We start from the raw sequence: 22463 nt of genomic DNA on the forward strand, positions 1-22463 counted from the left end.
TTACATCAGTTGAGAAAATAAACTCATACAATCAACGAAATAAACATGCATCTGTTAAATCAAAGGTCATGTTATGTGTTCGTTAAATTCAACTTAATAAGAAAATAAATATTGGTTGCAGTAAGCAATGCGCATCACTTCTAATAAACATTCCAACAGACTGAAAAATAAATCAACACAAATGGAAAAACTGTTTGCAAGTCAGCTAGTATCTTATTTTATGCCTTATCAGATTGCTATGCAAGCTAGAAGCTTACAAAATCACTCTTAAGTCTGTTGCCTAAGAAGAAACAAGTATGGACATCCTTTTCCTGAGGTCAAGAGAAAGTATCTTGGAGGTCTTGAACTCACAACCTTGAATTTGGGGCTTATCCTCTAGACCACTTTCACCTTTTCACATTTTAAAGAGCCCAGTTTACAATATGGCACTTGCAAGGATGTGCCCTATTAACAGATTTTCTGAAGTCTTAAAAATTGAACTGAACAAAATAGTTCTCCTTTATTTGGTCTGCCGATGCCATCTGTTTCTGTTTTGGTAGTTATCTTCCCTCCATAATATAGGAAAACCACTTAAAGTGTATATAAATCCTTTACCATTTTACCCTTTTAAAATATATGTTCGGATTTATTTAATTATCACGGACCAACAGATGACTTTTATCTTCAACTTCACATCAGTATGTAAGTCATCAAATATTTGAGATGACAAGATGTTCCACTGAACGCTTTGTTTCCATCTTGCACTCATTTTTCCAAGAAAGGCGTTGCAGTTGTGTTAAGATGATTGCCATGCATTGCAGGTCAATCCTCATACAATGGCATTTTTGATTACATTCGGATTCCAGTGCCTGAAATAGAAAACAGAAAATACAACAATAATAGGAATTATATTTTCAGATCAATTACTTTAAAAGCCTGTACAACAACAGAAAAGTATTCACAAAACATTAAGTGCAACACCAATTTAAAGCTGCATCCTCACAGTTTTACTGTTCTGACACCTTTTTTATATTTGTCTTTAAACGAGCCAATTGGCAATTATTGTGCAAATGTATGGAAACCAGTGATATTAGACTGCTGACATAATATCAGATCACAGTCTTTCATATAGATTATACAAGTTTGAAAATTTGGTAAAAATTCCTCCAACTAGTCATATAAGGTCACCCATAATAGAACAGATTTCAATTGTTTGGAAAGTATTTTTTTGCTATTGCTTTAAGCCATTTAATTAATTATATGTGTAAATTTAATTTAATTACTCCTTTGGACTTTTGAAGAATGACCAAGAAGAACTGTCAATCTGTGAGAGAGCAGCTTTTAGCTCTGGACTACTGGTTAATTAAAAAATATGAAATGAAATTGTTATCATGTTTAAATTCATCTACAATGTTGATATTTTAATACTGTCAATCTTTGTTGGTTAATTGTACAAACATGCAGGTACTTTTGGGCTTAAACCAATAGGATACTTGACTGTTAAATTATTGTCTGAATTTCGAAAAATAGCACAACCATTACCTCATCTGCCTTTTTTCAATAGAACAAGCCGTCAGAGTCAGCTGCACCCCTGGTACCATACTCTTCTCTGAAAATGACAATAAGATTAAAATTTAAATGTCTGCATTTCATTGGCACAGTAAAAATGTCAGCATTTTTCAATGTTTCTGCATCACCACCACTGGTGGATATCAAAGAATTTAGTCTTGAAAGAAATGTGTGCTGGTTTATGCGTTCAAACTCATTTTGTTAAACCAATAGAATGAAGATCTAATTTATTTAGAGAACTATATTAGTGAACAGGGCCGAGGCATTCAATTGTGCCATTACATTAAGTTGTTCTCTACCAACACTCACGGACATATAAACCATACATCCTTGGTTAAAAGAATGTAAATTTTAATTATAAAAAATTAAAGTTAATGATATGAAATGTATGAGATAAATACACTGAGAAAGAAAGTCTAACCTATTATCGATCTAAATAAAGTTAGATTCAGACTTATTTGTTATTAAAAACAAAAACAAATTGAGTATTTGTTTTCTTAATTTTTGCCACTGATCACTGGAGCTTCAAAATTGTTATTTACTAAATTAAAATCTGTCAAATGAAAGAAGACTTTACCCCACCCACTAAGAATTAATGACATTTCCAATTAGTTTCTCATTAGGGCTCTTTTAAAACTATTTTTATATTTTATTAAAATACAATAAGTATAAAAATAACACTTACACACAAATAAGTGGTAAACGTTCGCTCCTCATTCTGTCTTTGGACTAACATATCTCTTGGTTGTTTGAACATCTTCTTGGTCGGCCATGATGGACTATTTTCCTACGACCCGTATTATATCCGAGGCCATATCTTGATACTAGCCGAGGAGTTCCGATTGTAATACTGTAAGTGTCCCAAAATGTCAAAAGTGTGTGTGTCATCTATGCAACAATTAATTGCTCATGGTGACACATGTCACACTTGTTCAACGAGTTACAGTACCGTTAAATTCTCAAAGTCATCCGTGCTCATTCATTTGGATATATTCTTTCGGAGGACTTACATGACTTTTACTAAGCCGTCACGAAGTCTGTGACGCCAATAGCGTTGTTAGCTGTCTATTCTTTGCATCTTTTTTTTTAAACATTTAATGCTGCAAAAACAAGTTTATTATTATTATTATTATTATTATTATTATTATTATTATTATCACTATACTGTGCATTGATTTACTTCTATTTGTGGAGTTTTAAAATTTAAAAGGATACTCTGGATCATAAGCAGGACTAAAAGAAAAGAGTTCAATAATCTGATTTAACACATTCATTAAATGGATTCAACGTGTTCTGTCTGACTAACTGGATTAAACATTTTCGTTCATGGATTTACAAGTTCTGTCTGAACTATTGGATAAACATTCGTTCAAAGGACAACTGATTTCATTATAGTAATGTTCACCTTAAATTAGTAGTATTTGTCATTTTGTTACAAAAAAAGTTTGGCTTGTCACTAAATGTTGAAATTATGTGTATAATTACTTGTAGTATAGGCAATACATTCTTTTATTAACTACGTGGAATAATACCTAAACAAATACAAGTTTGTGTTGATATAATGATTAGCTAGTCTTGTGTGTTGTATTATATTACTGTTTCGCAAAAATAAGTTTCGAACCTTTTTCAAAAATAAATAAATATGAACATGTCAAGAACTGGGAGGGGGATAGTGTGGAAATTTTAAAAGTACAGCATATCAATAAAAACATAGTTAATTACTCAAAGTAAGTTTTTGCTTTACTTGTTGGTATTCTATGCACAGATGGTGTCATCTTAATGAGATTTGTATTATCAAAATAAGCTCCTTAGTATAGTAGCTGAACTGTTTACTTCTTGCCATTCTTATCCTGTCCAGTTTTGTAGAAAGAGTATGATTATTTGTCAATAAGTATGAATGCACTCAGTGACCAAAGGTACTCAAGAAACCCAAACTATTACATATTAAGTAAATACTTGAGAGACTCAACTATTTCATTAGTGACCCAAACTATTATAGAAGAGTTACCCTAATTATTATGCAAGGGATCCCAACTATACTACTCAAAATTTGATAGGGATCATGTTTTTTAATATAAAGTACATACGTGTTTCAAGAAAACGATATATCAACACTAAATGTTAACAAATGGCATTGTTTCAGGTTTCAAATGTCATAATAAATCAGTATCAAACCAATTCCGTTCAAGCGTAACGGACTCCTAAACATGATAGGGGTCAAAAGAAGGCGTATATCAGGTTGTCAACAAATTGTGAAAGTCAACAGAATATCTTTGAACTTTTATTAAACCAATGTTAGTAGCGTGTGTGATGTCCACGAGCATCAATAACAGCTTGACATCGCCTCCGCATGTTGCTGATAAGCCTCCGGAGCTGTTGCTGAGGGAGTCTGGCCCATTCCTCCTGAAGCGCTGCTCTGAGCTGAGGGACCGTTGTTGGCTGGACCGGACGAGTAGAAACAGCTTTCTGAAGCATGTCCCAGGCATGCTCGATCGGGTTCATGTCGGGGGAACGAGCTGGCCAGTCCATTCTCTCGATGGTAGCATTTTCCAGATATTCTTTTGTGATGTTTGCTCTGTGTGGGCGCGCATTATCATCCATGAGAATGAAATCAGGACCGATTGCACCTGCAAACGGTCAAACATAAACGTCCAGGATCTCGTTACAATAACGAACAGCCGTCAATGTACCGTTTTCAATTACGTGTAAGACTGTTTTCCCGTGCATGCTGATTCCGGCCAATACCATGACTGAGCCCTTGCCATAACGGTCATGTTCGGCGACACAAACTGGAGCAAAACGTTCATTACGTCCCCTCCACACTCTGGAACGTCGATCTGTAAAGTCAATACAAAACTTTGACTCGTCTGTAAAAAGCACTGTTGTCCATACTTTTAACGTCCATCCAACGTGTTGACGTGCCCAGTCCAATCGCTCCTGTATGTGGTATCGGGTCAATGGGATGCGAATTGCCGGTCATCGTGCCATCAAGCCAGCACTATGCAAACGATTTCTAATGGTTTGCGTTGAAACTCCTACGTTTGTGGCATTCTGGAAGTCATTACGCAACGAAGTGGCATTACGAAAGTGGTTACGTCTGGCTAAAACCGCAATGTAACGATCCTGAACGTCAGATGTAGCCATTGCACGACGACCACCATGTCGATGTTGAGCATTTCCATTCGTTTGATAACGATTCCACATCCTGCAAACTACACTTTGTGACACATTCAGGTGTTCAGCCAGTCCTCTGAGACAACCCTGCCTCTTGCATTCCAATGCCAACATGCATTTCATCAGGAGTTAAATGTCTTCTGTTTGGCATTTTGAACACAATGTGGTAGATGGTCCGAGTAAAAATCGAATACACGAAGCGAAAAACAAGAAATGACCACATGTTTAAGTTGTTACATGTATGCCAAAATGCCTTATTTCGTGGGTATGCAGTTTTCCGTGCTGCCCGTGCACGCGCTGGTAGAAATACAATCAAAATCATCGAACATTCTAGAGGCCTACGAAGGGATAAAACTAATGCTTTGAAATTAAATAAGCATATTTATTTGGTTAAGATTTTACAAATAACTAATCAAGTGATCCTTATCAAATTTTGAGTAGTATATTATGTAAGTAACCCCAACTAGTACGTAATTTACCTTGAGGGACCACAACTTTTTTGATCAGCTGACTTTGGGTCTGTTATGCAACTGGTAATATATAAAGAAGCAGGCAAAGTATCAGGATCTTTGTCGGAGCTCTCGGTTTCTCTCTCTCTCTCTCTCTCTCTCTCTTGGCTTTATCTTTCTTTAGGAACTTTAAGACTTAAATATCTGAAATTCTAAGACGCTCTAAAATAACTATAAATTCTAAATTAAACGCTTTGGTGTTAAAAAGTGTTAGTGTGTTTGTGTAAATAAAGTGTTAGAAACGTTTATATTCTTCATTATTGTTCCTAGTATTATCTTGGATGGTGGCAGCGATTAAGTTATTAATAAAAAGGAAACACAATGCGTGAAAATAACATTTTTGAATTTAAGAAATGTTTATATATAATGTAATATAATCTAAGAGTGTTTTGTTGTAGATGGAGTGATTTTCTTAACATAAGACGTAGAAAATAATCCATCTACATCCAGGCCACACCACGTGGAGGCGCTCTTGCCATGGCCCGTGTGATGAATGAATGAATGAATGAATGATTAAATGAATGACCTATCGAATACATGTGAAGTTTAGTCGGTGTGTAAGACACCCGGTGAAGCCGAAGCTCCCCTTCCCGACTAATGAATGAATGAATATGTGAAGTTTAGTCGGTGTGTAAGACACCCGGTGAAGCCGAAGCTCCCCTTCCCGACTAATGAATGAATGAATATGGGAAGTTTAGTCGGTGTGTAAGACACCCGGTGAAGCCGAAGCTCCCCTTCCCGACTAATAAATGAATGAATATGTGTATGTATGAATGAATGAATGAATGAATGAATGAATGAATGAATGAATGAATGAATGAATGAATGAATGAATGAATGAATGAATGAATGAATGAATGAATGAATGAATGAATGAATTGATAAATAAATAAATTATTGTATAAATAAATAGATGTATAAATAATTTGATAAATAATTGTATAAATAAATAAATGAATAAATAATTGAATAAATACATAGATAAATAAATAATTATATAAATAAATAGATATATAAATAATATGATATATAAATAATATGATAAATAATTGTATAAATAAATAGATCAATAAATAGTTATATAAATAAATAGATATATAAATAATTTAAAAAAATGAATAAATATATAATTTGAAAAATGAATAAATAAATAAATAAATAAATAAATATATAAATAAATAAATAAGTACTATGACTAACTTAATGACTGACTAACTTAACTGTACTTTAAGAATGAATGAATATGTAGCTGTAGTTGACTACAACCTCCGTTTTGCGTCCGGTGTCCTTGACATAGATCTTTCAGACCGAGACCTTTTTCTTTGATGTGGTTTCCTTCCACCCGTTGGTGTTCGGTATGTCGATCTTGTTCCATCTTCAGAAGTCACATAGTTGCTTGATGTTCTTCGAAAGTCCGTGTGAAATCTTAAGTTTTTTTGTTTCGCTGTTCTTGAGAAAGCCTTTCCCAATGTTCAAGTTCTATTTGATGATGTCTAAAGTTTGCTGAGAGCCTATAATTCCCCATATCCCGGATAGCACTTGATCGTTCTTCCTGTTTTGCAATTACGATGTGTTGAAGTAGCTTGATGAATTTGGGCATATCCATTAACTTCCATTTTGTTGCTTGTTTAAGAATGTGATTTGCTGATTCACAATTGTTGTTTGTCCATGATGTTGTTATTTTGCCATTGTTTGCAGGTCCGCTGACATGTTCTTTTAATGTGGGAACAGGTTTCTTTACGAAGTACGGAAGGAATTTTCTTTCGCCTACTTCATTGTCCCTTTCAGCTATGGATGCTGAAAGTCGCTGGAGCCTTATGTCAAAAACATCAACATCTGTTGACTCAATAAGGCCGTTGGAAGCAAATGGGTGCTTCTCCTGTTGTTCGTTTTGTAACAGAAATGTCTTTGTATACAGTCGCTGTCACGTGAAATTCGTCTAGATTGTAAGTTTTATCCATTCCTAGGACACATCCATTATTCGAGCAGCAAAATCTCTTAATGTCTTGTATTTGTTGGTGATTGTAGAGAGTGACGAATGGTTGTTTGAATCCGTTTTGGTGTTTTACAGTCCGAACAAAGTCGATAGTTTTTGTCATTTCTTCTACACTGATCATTTGATCGGCTACGTTTCCCATTTTTTTTTATTTGTGTCTTTTTTGTTTGCGTTGTATTTGATGTTTCTTAATTGTTAATTGTTTTTCATTGCGTTGTTTTTCGTAATCACTATTGGATTCAATGTTAAGTTCTCTTTCCACTACTTTAACTGGTCGATGTTGTACCATGGTTTTCATGTGTTTAGCTACTGATGGCTTTGTTCTGATATATTTCACATTCTTTTCCGAATTTTTTTACAGATCGATGAAATGTTCTCCCCGGAAATGTTCCTATGTATTCAACAACAGCTACACTGGGTGGTATTTGAAATTAACTTCCTTCAGTCATTTGAAACCATGTGATTCTCTTTCTAAATTGGTTGGGTCCAGCAGGAGAGACTTGTAGTGATTGGTAGAACCGATGTACATGTAGAAGTGAAGATGCCTCGGGTTGAGGCTCGAGCGGAAGGTAATCACGTTTATGGTTTACTTGTCTGATGGTGCAATAAATGCCCTTATGTTTGAAAACAGTTACTAGTTTGCATGTATGATGAACAAGGTGACACCCCCTTATACCAAGCTCCGCAGTCATCCCAAAAGTCAGATCGATTGCCTTTACCGCGTTTATTAAGATTGGACTGATTGTTAATAATGAAATAATGGCCATCTTTAAATCCGGTGGGTACTTCTGAAAGGGCGGTGAAAGGAGTTTTCAACATGTCAATTGTCTCTTTAAGTTCCATAAACTTCTTCAGCGGACCCGGTTCTTGTTGCATCTCTTCGATATCATCGTCACTTTCAATGACAGAGTCATTTTTTTATTTGTACTCCATGTTTCATTGTGATGTACGTGTTTAATTGAATGGATAAATAATGAAAACAATCCTTGTCTACTTATTGTTTAAGTAATTCATTGCCATAACTCAACACGAATATAACACATATATACTTATTCACTGTGTACCAATTAACGACTATACATATACTTTGTGTCTATTCATAATTCTTTTGCACAAAACTGAATAAGATAAACGATAATACGATATAAATTTTTTATCATTTAAAGACACAAAACATATAATCAAAAATCAATACAAACATGTCTTACCTTGCAGTAAGTGCAGCCATCCCCACAACTATCCGAACACACAGAACACTCGTACACTCGAGTCATTTTTTTCACACAAAGTCACAATAAATTATTAGGAAATTATACTAACACTGAAAAGTTACATGATATAAAATTAATATGTTTCTATTAATTACACAATCACACACACATACATAAAAAGAACACAAATATAATCCAATAGCATAACACACATACACTAATCAGATTTTTTTTTGTATGACCTTTGATGTTGCCCATTCCGGATTAAGGTGTGATCAACTTTTACATGTTAAAGTACTTTCTTTTGTCAATTTAAATTTACTCAAACATTAAGAAACAATTGTTTCGAAACATTAATGAAGATGTCATAATAACCCTACTAACCCTATTTTCATATTTATTTGAAAACCTTATTTTCGTGAAAATAACTTTATTTAGCCCAAAACTTACTTAATTTTTATCAAAATGTTATTTTCGCCAGTACTTACCCTATTTTTATATTTCTTTCGTATTTTCGTATTTTAGTCATACCCATATATATATATATATTAATATTCTATCTCACTTATAATTATGTTTATATATATATATATATATAATATATATGTAATGCCATGTTCAATCTCTTCTTCAAAGGAGGAAATAAAGAATTATCTATCAATCTATCCATCTTCAACATAATTATGTTATATAAAAGCCGAGGTTATCAATCGTTTCTACTCGGTAATCTCCGGTAAGCTCATGAAATAGCCACGAGAGACCGATATTGCCGATTAGTTACGCTTTATAAATAGAAACAGGCGTACAGGAAGTTACAATGTATAACATGCATTACAGGTATGTACATTCTTTTTCGAGTGTTAATACGTTGATTGTGACTTAAAAATATTAGATTATTCGTTTAGAAATGGATTTCATAGCTTTATAGAGTAAAATGGCATGTGGAGATGTCAGGGATGAGACTCAGATGGATGTTGACGATGAGGACATTGCACCTAGCTGGAGACCACGCGGCTACGCGTGCATCCTTGTGAACATCGAAGGTGTCGGGACATCCGGGGAGTGTGTGTTTAAGAAGCGTGAGGGCGCCCTAGAAGATTACATGTATTTACGGCGAACATTTTGTGATCGCGGTGGTATTGAGTTGAAACAACTCAATACACGTTCACATTGGTATAAGAATATTACTTTAGAAAAGTGGGATCGTCGGAAAACCAGTGATTCTACGAATAAATCTCTTCACAAATCGGACCCAGCAGAGTGTTGTTTACAATGTTTGATTAAGAGCACCGATTTTACAGGCTCAGAGGCATTTGTTTTTGCGATAAGTTCACACGGTGAAGAAGTTGGTAATCAGCCGTCGATCATCCTTTCAGATGGAAACAAAATATATCTGTCAGAAATTATTGATACGCTTTCGGACAAAAACTGTCCGACACTAAGAAACATACCAAGAATTCTTATACTTCAAGCTTGCCGAACAAACTCCAAAGGTAATAAATAAATGGGAAAACTCACTTATGAATATGACAATGACTATTTTGTTTCAGATAACAAGCTAAGTTAATTTTTCACTTTCCTTCAGGCAATCATGAAGGCATACCGATCAACCTAAATCTATCCGCTCTATTCCAAATCATTTTACGTTTTGATTTTACTATTTTTGATATGGAAAATTAATATGGGGTTGGTTATAAAAGAATAACTGGCTATTGAAGCGTAGAACACGGATACACATATGGCACCCCAGTTCGAATGAAGTGGATAATAAAACCGGGCAGTGTCCATCCATATATGTTATGAATACGCTGAGGGATGGGCAGTGTCCATCCATATATGTCATCAATACGCTGGGGGGGGGGGGGGGGGCGAGGATGGGTAGTGACTATCCATATATGTCATCAATACGCTGGGGTGCCGAGGATGGGTAGTGACTATCAATATATGTCATCAATACGCTGGGGTGCCGAGGATGGGTAGTGACTATCCATATATGTCATCAATACGCTGGGGTGCCGAGGATGGGTAGTGACCATCCATATATGTCATCAATACGCTGGGGTGCCGAGGATGGGTAGTGACCATCCATATATGTCATCAATACGCTGGGGTGCCGAGGATGGGTAGTGACCATCCATATATGTCATCAATACGCTGGGGTGCCGAGGATGGGTAGTGACCATCAATATATGTCATCAATACGCTGGGGTGCCGAGGATGGGTAGTGACCATCCATATATGTCATCAATACGTTGGGGTGCCGAGGATGGGTAGTGACCATCCATATACGTTATGAATATGCTGGATTGCCGGGATTGGTCAGTGACCATCCATATGTGTTATGAAAACGCTGGGGTACCGAGGATGGGTAGTGACTAAAAGATTTTTTATAAATTGATTAAACCAACAAGGAGATGCCCTTAAACACCCTACGATCGAGTACTGGCTCATTAAGTGTCGAAATATCAACATTAGTGTAAATATATTACAAGCCACTGTTATCTATTATTTTACATTTTCTTTCAGCCGAAGAACATACAAGAGATGACAGGGGGGTTACAACTTTTGTAGCAGTACCACACCATGGAGAAGAACATGCAGGTCAAAATTTCATTTACTTTTATTTTTTTTATTCATTATCTTTTATTTAAATGCAAGCAGTATTATTGAAATAAAAAATAACATGATCATTGAATAAGCCGAGTAGTATGTATACAACTCTGAAAAAGCAACGCATAACAATGTAAACATGTTTTCTAAGTCTCTTTTCTGACTTGTAGAGTTTCATACTTGGAATGAATATTGGTGATATTGTTCAGAAGTAACCTTAAATAATGTTGCTCTTAGATATAGGTATGTTGAGAGAGGAGATCAGCGATGGGCACAATCAAAGACAGGCTGAGCGAGATTTTGTGAGGGAAGTAGAAGAATTTGGTTTCCAGTGCATCTACGACTTTGTTCCTAGGGACTTTCTCGTTCTTTTTCCTGCTGTGGCGGGAAAACGCAGTAAAAGAAACACGGAGGAGGGTTCGTGGATGCTGGCAGATCTTTCAACAACTGTTACTGATATGATATCGAAGGGTATAGAGATGGACTTCCTTGACGCCGCAACAAGAGTAGCTCAACTGGTTGGAGACAGGGCAACGGTAGCGTATATGAAGAATGAAACCGGAGAATATTTGTTAGACGCACTCGGGAACAAGATCGTCAATGAAGAGGAGAGTGGTCTGAAGACAGCTGTATGTCTGGTACACAGACTGAGGAAGCCGCTGGTTTTTAGACAGGTGGTTACACCTGAAGTCATAGAGACTGATACCAATGACGTTGATTTCAAACCTGGTAAAAAGAAGCAAAAGAAGAAACGAGTGAATGATGAACCATCTATTTTATTAATTTAGTCTGAACATATACTCTTTATGCATGACATGTTTTTGACAAAGGCTTGTTACTTATGCTGTTTATTAGTTGTGGATCAATTTTTAAGAAAAACACTTCTTACCATGTAGAAAGAGTTCTGGGTTCAAATCCCAGCGGTGGCCAACTAGAAAAGCATTCAGGGGCTTTTAAATTCTTGTCATTTTTTTACAAACCAGAAAAGTATCAAACCTTTCTTTGCGAAAATTGGAACATTCTTGTCAATATTATACAGCCCATTGTAATTCTATTTTTACAATAAATATATTTTTTCGACTGACTGGTCTTGAGTTTGAATTACATGCGAATCAATATTATATTGATATACTGGTAATTTATTTTATCTTTTGAAATTTCATAAACACATTATCTATTATAATATTGATCATATATATTTATATATTAGTGATGTTCCGATGATCGATTATAATCGAAAATCGATTGGTTGGGCCTGAAATCGGCGACAATCGATTGTTTTTGGTTATAATCGATCATCGAACAAAAAATTGAAAAAAAATATTAATAAGTGTTCAGATGTTATCTTTAACAAAATTGATGATGAAAGCCACAATGAGCAAGAAAATAACTGGTTTTTTTACAACAACACTTAGTAACTTCATAACTTCAATCATAGACATAATGTATATGCATATGATGATTAAGAGTTTAATACTGTGTCTGAATAAAACTTCACTTAAGGTTCTATCTAGTATTTAAAAAAAACGATTGTACTATCGATAATCGGTTACATGAGTGGAACCGATTATCGATAGTAAAATTAGAACCGATTCCCAACACTAATATATATATATATCAGTGAATATTACAAACATTGAGGTTTGTTTAAAGTTTCATTCCAATTTAAGAATGTCTTAAATTTTATCAGTGCTAAAAATGGCTAATGTGCCAGCAGTTGAAATTAACACAAGCCCGTAAGCCCTGCAGTGGTAAGATGTCTTCCAGGCTTGCTTAAATTCTGTAATTTATATAGCAGGACTTGTTAGAAAATTTCATGCCAAGCAATTAACATTAAGATACATTTACAATTATGCCTAGAAATAGTATAAAGCCAGCTGTAAGTGAATTTACATGAAGATTTTTTGAATTTCAACCTGTTTATAAAATTGTATATATTATTTTGTGGCATACTGTGTGTACGATACAGTTAAGGCCCCTTTAAATACCAAATTATGATCAATTTTGTTCTAAAACAGTGAGTGATGTCATGTATATGGTTTATAGGTCCGTGGTGATGTATAGTTCATGGTTCATAATGTCCCGAAATATGGTACATTATAAAGTAAAAACAAACTATGAGTTAAATTATATATCATTGTCTGCAAATATGGTATGTTATACTGGTAAAGTTAAAACAAACTGTTAGAAAAATTATATATCATGGTCCATAATGTCCCTATGGTCTGTAATGTCCGTGACCCTATATACCTGTATACATGTTTTAAATATTCTTTACCTTAGCTTAATGCTTGAACCAAAATCTGAAACTGAGACCATGTGACTTTTGGGCGCTAGACGAATGAAAATATTTTGCTTTATTTTAATGAATACCAGTACTGTATCATTAAAATATATATATATGAGATAAATGTACTTATTAAATAATTGCTTATTGGTTATAATCTTACCTTACAGACATCAATCAACTCATTTTGTTTGATTATCAGTGCAGGTGTAATGCCATAAATATAGTTGGAATATAATCCAGCTAATAGATATGGGTTGATAGAATTGACTACATCTGCACAGATATTATTGTGACACTTTTAAATGATTCCAAAGCTGATTCCAAAGCATCTCCAACTTGATATGCGGTCCTTCAGGTGTGAGTTCAGCCAAATTCCGGCCCCAATTTCTCGAAAATTCATAAATCTCTTACAACAGGATCAAGCTATATTATTTTTGTTTTATTAAAATTTGTTTTCATGTTTACGTTAATCACTTAATGAGAGTTTTTAGACTTCAATAAAGAAATCTTTATGATATATCAGTTGCGAGCCACGACGACCACTCAGTTGGGCTAATGAATTCATTTCAAGGACCTTGACTGAGATAAATGAATCAAGGCGGTTATCTTGTTAAATAAATCAGTCAACAAGAGATATTTCTCGAAAATCCTGTCGTCTCATTAATTACTTTGGTGCAAGTGCCGCCATTTTGTTGACATTGACAACTGACGAGCACCTGCTGATCCGGATTGGCGCATACCTGTCGTTAGATTTTTATCAAAAAGTAACGAAGGGTACCAGTCTAAGGTTGTTTTCGATAAAATGGCCGAGGAGCTCCGAATGATGACGAGTCATGTGATTTTTCTTCCGCATTTGACAAGATGGCGGGAAGCTGGAAGAAAACAGTCTTCAGCACATTTTACTTCATTTATACATTGTCAGTTGGTTCTGAGGCATTGGATTGTCTTTCTAACGAAAACAAACCTGTTGACTGGTGAGTCTTATCTCTTATTTTGACTTTTACTTCGGATTGTTATATTCATTCGAGAGAACTGTTAGCTACAAACATTTGAAGATCATGTCGTTTTTAGCCACAATAATGAGCGATCAATGATATCTTTTTTTATTATTATTTTGACATTTCTTGTTTCGAGTCTGCCATAGTAAACAAATCGACAATAGACTCATTGACGACCATTAACGTGCAGTCGGTGCAATTAGTCCAACTAAATGGCCGTCAACGAGTCTTTTAACGATTTTTTTGTGGCAGACTCGTGACGTCCACCATCCCAGCAAAAAGTAGCAAGCGGTCCTTGCGCAGAGAATCCTCGCGGCCACAATTTTGAAATTATCTGTTATAAATTCAAATTTCTACGAAAATATTATTGCCTACTATTAAACACATATTAAGTTATGTCAGTATGCCCAAAAAACATGTTAAGTTATCATAAAACACTTACAATGGTCGATTGTTTATCAAGTATCCCGATATCGGTAAATCTGGGACAAATCTGACTGGTTTTGTACATGTATAACGGTATTTGTGACCCATAATATATTAATGTGAAAATAACAACTCTATAATAGCTGAAAATGCTGCACGTTCAACATCTTAGGACAGAAAGTGTTGTTAGCAGATTAGTTGCATGAACTATTTTAATATGTGCCAAGTAAAGGTTATCTTAGGGTAAAAAATATTTGCTTTCAAAACTGTACTCATGGTCAAAATTTCACTTCTGTAGCTTTAAAAATAAAAAAGTTGGTCAAAAGGTCAAAGTCAAGGACATCCGAGGACAACATTGATGCTCATTTGCAAAACTGTACATATGGTCAAAATTTCATTGCTGTAGCTTTAAAAATTAAAAAGTAAGTCAAAAGGGGTGGGGCCAGCTTTTGCCCAAGGGGCATAATTTCAAATGTTTTGCTAGACGGTTATTATATGATGCTGAGTCCACAACAAATATCAAAGGTATTGGGCTTGTGGTTTGAAACAAGAAGATTTTGAAAATATTTCTAAATAAGTCCCTAAGAAACTTGTGTCCCCCGGGGCAGTGCCAGTTTTGACCCAAGAAGCATAATTTGAACAACCATGGTAGTGGACTACTAAATTAAGCCTGTTCAAAATAGCAAGGATCTGCATAGCTGTTTCAGACTAAAAGGTTTTTAACATTTCCCAATTTAAGTATACAGGTACCAAACCTGTGAACCCGGGTGCGTGGCCAGTAATGACTCCAGGGGTATAATTTGAAAAAACATTCACAAGCAATTGAGACTTTACATGTAAACTTGGCTCAAAATAGACTTCGCTCATGTAGACTTGGCTAAAAATAGACTTAGCTAAAAATAGCCTTTCAAGACCCATACCAGTACCGTAATCAAGGCATGCATGGTTGGATCTGGCTGGTTTTCATAAGGAACCGAGCTTTAATGGATATCTAAATACTGTACAAGTTTCATCGAGATACAATCAAAACTGAAGACTGTATCATGTTCACAAGCAATTGTTTACAGATGCACTGAGTTTTTTTATACTTTCAAGGCCCATAATCTAGGCATGCATAGGCAGATCTGGCTGGTTTTCAAAAGGAACCGAGCTCTAATGAATATCTAAATACTGTTCAAGTTTCATGAGATACAATCAAAACTGAAGACTGTATTGTGTTCACAAGCAATTGTTTACACAATATAATTTTTTTATACTATCAAGGCCCAATATATAGGCATGCATGGGCAGATCTGGCTGCTTTTCGTAAGAAACCGAGCTCTAATGAATACCTAGATACTGTACAAGTTTCATCGAGATACAATCAAAACTGAAGACTGTATCATGTTCACAAGCAATTGTTGACAGACGCACGGACGAACATACTACGTACACATTACCATCGCATAAGCTCTTCTGGCCTTTGGCTAGCTAAAAATGAAAAATGCAATATCTCGCTGTATCATTTAAACCATTTAAATTAGCTGTGCAACCCTACCCTTCCGACCCTACACCCCACCCACCCCCTACCATACTCACAAACTGACAACATTCTCACCCTACTAAGAGTACAGTATGACCCCTAGTCTACCACACCTCTAAACTTTGAAATGAAGTATCTGAAAGTAGTATTTGAGATTTCTTTATAGCCAATCCCATGCCCCCTCCTAAAATAAAACGTGGCGTATAAACCACCTCACATATTTTATTGTATGTACTTATGAAAATTTAATTGGCTTCCAGGATTTAGTCACCCCCATTCCCCTCCCCACCACTCTCCAACATCCAACAACTACGGCATACAACCAACTAAAACATAATTCAGTTTTAAACCTGGCGCACAAACCATCTCGCATACTCGATTGTATGTACTTGTGAAAATGAAAGGGGTTCCTGGGTTTTAGTCCCCCCAACTCCTCCGACTCCCCCAACCATCTCCAGCCACCAACAACTACGGCATATAACCAACTAAATCACAATGTAGTTTTAAGCCCCGGCGTAAAACAATCTTGCATAATCTACTGTATGTACTTATGAAAATGAAAGGGATTCCCAGATTTAGACACCCCCACCCATTCCCCCACCTCTCCTCCCACTTCCCCACCCCTCTCCAAAAACCAACAACCCACGAATGCAATGAAGTATTAAATCCAGGCGTACAAACCACCATGAATACTATATTGTATACAGTATACTTATGAATATTTACAGGGTTTTCGGGTTTTCCCAGGTTTTCGGGTTTTGGTAATTCCACCAACCATTAAGGTGGACTATATTGAACCTGAACTTAAAGATATGAGGAACATGTTGAAGCATTGAATCTTCCAACACTGTTAACATACAGATCTATCAGTATAGAGACAATGTGATGACGTGATCTACGCCATTCAGTACACTCTTCGCGAAACTACCACTTTCCTCGGTCACTCTGAGTTTTTTAAATGACCGCGGACAGCCGCCGAGTATGTAACCTGCTTTCCTTGCTAAGTTTCGCCGAGTTGCTCGTTTTACTTGGAGGGTTTAATATTGCCGGTATTGTCAGTGATTGTGTTGTTTGATTGGCCTCAAAGCAGAACCCAGAGATGTATGCTTTGCTACTACCTTGCTACTATTGTTTGAAAATAAATAATTACATTTGCAGTTATTTCGTTTATACAATTCAATCATATTCACATTCTTTAAAAATTTTCTTGTATAAAAGAAAGAAGACATATTCAATAAAACAATACATCTATATCTTTTTCCGTTATTAATTTACCTTTCAACTATTATTAATTTACCTTTCAACTATTATTTGTTAATTGCCTGTTGATATACACACATTTAAGATATAACACCACATGTTTGTTTGTTTACCAATGTTATGTCATACTTTTTCTGTGTTAAATTGTTGAGAACTAAATGGGATTGGAGTAATGAAGTGTGAATATTTTTCCTGTCATTATTTCTTTTATGATACATTTCAATTGTTTTTCCGCATTCCAGATAATATTTTAATTGCATTGTTAATTATGATGTTATAAAAGTATGAAGGTAACTCTGTGGTTTAAAAATTGCTGATTTAATCTAAGAAGATATTGGCGAAATCTATTTCCTTACTTTAGATAAATATAATTAAGCTTTCTATTGAAATATTTTATGAAAGTTACGATGTTTTAATGTATAAATATTGTGTTTAAAAAATATTAAAACCATTATTTCTTAATCAATAAACCAACGGAAATTATCAGTATGAAACGCAATCTAGTATTTTTATCAATGTGGAGGTCACTTGTAATGTTTATTTTGTAGTTACGTATTGTGCGCTAAATTTAGACTACTTTCGGTTATCTGGCATGTTTGTTATTGCGAAAAATGCATATTTTTATTTATCAAACTTGAGGTTTAAAATGTCAAAAGTTAAGAAAAATTCATTGAATATATGTAAAGAATGTTTACATTACTTTAAGATACTGGGACTAAAGTCAAATGAGTAAGATATACCGTAATAATGCATTAGAACTGGATCAAAAATGGACATCGACATATACTGAATTTGTGCGCCGTTAAAGGAATATCGGTCGTATTATGTGCAAGTGAGTCTGAAAAATATTTGAAACAACACAATAAAAGAAAAGTAGAAGTAGAACCTTACAAACACAATTTAAATCTGGAATCCTGTAAACAACCATCTTTAGACAAGAGTCCAGCTTTTCATACTCCTCGTATGACGTTTAAATAACATGCATACCGCATATTTTGGACTTTTATAAATTTATCTTTTATCTGTTAAAATACCAATATGGTGGCGATGAGGAAATGATTCGGTACCCCTCAGTTCGTGTCCAACAATACGGCTCATACAGAATCCATATGGAGAAACATATTTAAACCGGCGTAGCTTATTAATTAATAACATATCATTTACTAATAGGAAAATCAGGCGTATTTTGTTTGATTCTATTTTAATGTTCATGTGAACATAACGTTTATTTGAAAACCTTCAAGTCATTGATATAAGAAGTGACAGTTATATATGGTATAATCTGTCTATCAATATTAAACATACATGTTTTTCCAATTTTCTGATTAATTTAGATCCAGGTAAACTAAAAGTTCATAAAACGTATTTTCAAATGCACTTTTCTGCTCAAGAATAAGATATGTAATTTTTTTTAACATTTAACTGGACTGGTGTATTTGGATGCGCAATATTGATTTATGACCCCTTCAGATGTGTCATCTCTGCATGGCAAATTATATAATATTATTCCATTGTTTATAACATACAAGAGAACATCGAGAGGAATATACTTTATAAATTATGATAACCACATTTATTTTTTCAGCCAATTTTAGAGATTTTCATAAGATAATATGCATGTCGGAAAATAGCTCACAGAGGTAATGTGTCTTGTTAGCATATACCCAACTTTAAATGAAGTCTAAAGATTTTTGAATCTTGTATCTTAATTGCTTATAATTTGGCGTTTATTCCGAAATTTACTTTTTCAAATCTGTACTTCAAGAAATAGAACTATTTAAATATTAAGGTATTAGCCGCGTAATACACACTTTTTTAAAAGCTTTAACCGACAACATAGTTATAATCACGGTACACTATGGGACTTTTATCCAAATTTTGAAGATTTTTTACCATGAATTAAAAAAGTTATTTATGTTTCATTACACCCACCCCCAAACTCCAAGGGCTACAAAGAGCGACAAGTAAATATTTTGTCTATATTTGAATTTTTTTCGCATTATCAGAGATTATGAAATAAACACAACAGTTTCTGGTAAAATAAACTTCAGTTAACAGAAAACTAAAGTTCAAACGAACACATTATTGACACACATGGAAAAAAATCATTTTGATTGATCTTATGATTCCTCGGAAAAGAGCAGTTTTTCGATGTTTGAAAATATATAGCAGTTTTATAAAATTCATAAAAAATAGTTAACTATAAGGCAAGCTGCTGAAATCATTTTAGATATTATCTATGATGTCTATTGAACAATTTAAAAGACAATTTATGATAGTTTACCGTCCAGTTTTGAAGAAAATATGCATAATGTCATGTGACCGTACATTTTTATAGCTAATAAAATGCTTAAAAATCAACCTTTTTCTTGTAAAAATTTATAAAGCTTAATTGGACTTATTCATAAAATGTACTCTTTCAAATAAATGAATTTTACTTATGATACTAACTCAGAATACAGAATTTGAAACAAATGAGTGTACTTTTAAACTAAAATATGTGAAGAAACAAGAACAATAAGTGGGCTCGCCCCTCAAAAAATATCAGAGTGAAAGTTCTCAACTAATGTGTTTTTTTTTAATATTATAACATGTAAACAATCTCTGTGGGTAATTTGATGTATATCTGTTTTATTTTGTCATTGGTATTCTAACAATTATTTTTTTTTCACAATAATTCTTCACTCTTCAACATTTGAAGTTTGGTCTGTTCCCATGCTTTGTACTTGTAGTGTGTGCACACAGATGATAACTACTCAATGCTGAGTCAATGCTGATTTGGTTTTCATGCACCTTCAGGTACTTTACCCATCAAGAATGTTTAGTGCTGTAAAGGAAAAAAGTTGTACTTTAAAGCCTTTTTAACTAATTAGTATAGATAATTATACTGCCATACATATACAAAATAAAATACAAACAGTTTAATATTTCTCGACATTATTTTGAAAAAACAACAACAAGCTGATACATACATGTATATATATAAAGAAAATTTATCAGTAAAATTCATCGTCATCATCATCATCATCATCATCATCATCATCATCATCACCACCACCACCACCACCACCACCACCACCACCACCACTTGACCACCATCACCACCACCACCACCACTTGATTATTGAATACAGTAGGTTTATAAAAACAAAAACCAAGTCAAATATGTTTAATATGAAATACTCACATCATCTTGATCAGATGCGACTGCCTTGTGGATGGACATGGCTGTCAAATCCGCTCTCAAGGATCCAACATAGTATTTAATGCAGGCTGGAATTCTTCATAACCCAGTGTTGTTGACTAAGTAATATTCAGTCATTTTCCTGCCTGGAAGAAATTAGACTTCTGATTATCAACCAGCAGAAACTACCACTGTAAAATACAAATGCACAAGTATTATACATTCTGCACTAATATCTGTTTTAGCCAAGAGTAAGGGTTGGTAGGCACAAATGTGTAGTTGTTGTGCATATGGTTGATAATGATTCACAACAGTATGGGGTTTTAACGAGACCTACACCAAACCAATGAATGTCAATAGTGTCCTAGCAGATGCGGCTTCAAGCCCCAAACCACATACAACTTTTTTTCACAGGTTAATTTTGAAAATATGCATTTTGTAAACAAATAACGGGTATGTACATGTATTGTGGTATGTTAGAAATAGGTCACGTACCAAAACACATCATTTTTAAACAAAATTTTAAGTCTAATATTTTTTCTAAAATAAAACAATCAATTTAAAGATTACATACTCATATCATATCTTAAACATAAGTTATGTACAAAAGTACATATGGCAGATTTCACGTTTTGGTGACCAAAAAGTTCCCGGCGAATATTGATTTTTAAAATTTATTGCAGATTTGTGATTTCAACATAATCTTTTACAGCAATTTCTTATCTATCATATTTTAGAACATTTGCAATGATTTATTCATGCATTTTTATAAAAAAAAGAATTTTGTATCACCATACCATTTGTGCTAGTGTTACAATATTGCCGGTAAAAACTTGTTTTTTTTAATATTTTGATCCAAAGAAGTATTTTGTCTTGCACTAAATGGTTCATTTATCTATAAAACAGATTGTACGGACAAAAAATAAAGATTGTTTCGTTTTTCTCAAATAAATTTATTGAAACAAACCCTAATTGGACAACAAGACAGAAAATGCTTTCTGCAAACATAGGTTTTCTTTTTATATCAGATCAGATAAGCTATAAACATAAATGTTTTGTTGTGGTAATATAAATGTCTCTAGTATGGTGCAATTATCATTACCTTTGATATTAAACATATATATTATAAATTGCTAATTGCAGTATGTGCTAGTGTTACCACAAAACAGAATGAGTAACATTAGCAGTATGTCACATTAGCAGTTGGACAGAATGTTTCACAACAAATTAAAATACAGACCTACCACAGACTGTTTGAGCTTGATACAGTATAAAACAAACTATATAAACGATTGATAAACACGGTCAATTGATAATCACAAAAATTCTTAATTCTGTCCAATAAATAACGATATCAAACACAAAAGCGGTATGAATTCAATATAAACTACGTACCTAATGAATGAATACTTACAAACGATAGTTTACAGACGACATTATTATGTTCGAATAATTGACTCTGGGAAAGTCATCAAATTTCAACGATTTTCTTGCTTTATTAAGCGCTTGTCTTAATGCTAGCGTGACATAATGTTAATGTTACATCGAAGGACAGAATGAGCCAAACTTGGATTAAGTTTTTATCAACGGTATTCACCACTATTTTTATCATTTCAATGTCAACTGTGAACCAGTCCAATATAAAAGTAATCGCTACCCGGATGTTAACCCTCAGTCGGTGTAAATTATTCACGAATAGAAAAGGTGCTATCGTCATGCTAAAATGGGACAGAAT

The 22463-nt window shown here is 34.2% G+C and overlaps 2 protein-coding genes and 1 long non-coding RNA gene across 3 annotated transcripts in view; 2 read left to right on the forward strand and 1 right to left on the reverse strand.

Annotated features, from left to right (window-relative positions):
• LOC128222759 (uncharacterized) lies at window positions 1-2312 on the reverse strand. Its single transcript, XR_008259219.1, has 3 exons — window positions 2234-2312; window positions 1522-1588; window positions 1-848 (listed from the first exon to the last, which is right to left on the reverse strand). It is a non-coding gene; the product is annotated as an uncharacterized LOC128222759 (long non-coding RNA).
• Window positions 2313-9282: 6970 nt separating this feature from the next.
• LOC128222758 (caspase-2-like) lies at window positions 9283-12132 on the forward strand. Its single transcript, XM_052931869.1, has 3 exons — window positions 9283-9931; window positions 10965-11039; window positions 11286-12132. The coding sequence occupies exons 1-3, from the start codon at window positions 9373-9375 to the stop codon at window positions 11834-11836; spliced, it is 1185 nt and encodes a 394-aa protein (XP_052787829.1). The 5' UTR covers window positions 9283-9372; the 3' UTR covers window positions 11837-12132.
• A 2023-nt stretch (window positions 12133-14155) lies between these two features.
• LOC128224282 (plancitoxin-1-like) overlaps window positions 14156-22463 on the forward strand; it is a 41427-nt gene continuing 33119 nt past the window's right edge. Inside the window, exon 1 of the mRNA XM_052934094.1 lies at window positions 14156-14312. Within this exon, the coding sequence (XP_052790054.1) occupies window positions 14200-14312 (113 nt within the window). The 5' untranslated portion in view covers window positions 14156-14199. The remainder of the gene's footprint in view (window positions 14313-22463) is intronic.

Source organism: Mya arenaria, chromosome 17 (genome assembly GCF_026914265.1).
Source record: "Mya arenaria isolate MELC-2E11 chromosome 17, ASM2691426v1".
In the NCBI taxonomy this organism is placed as follows: domain Eukaryota; kingdom Metazoa; phylum Mollusca; class Bivalvia; order Myida; family Myidae; genus Mya; species Mya arenaria.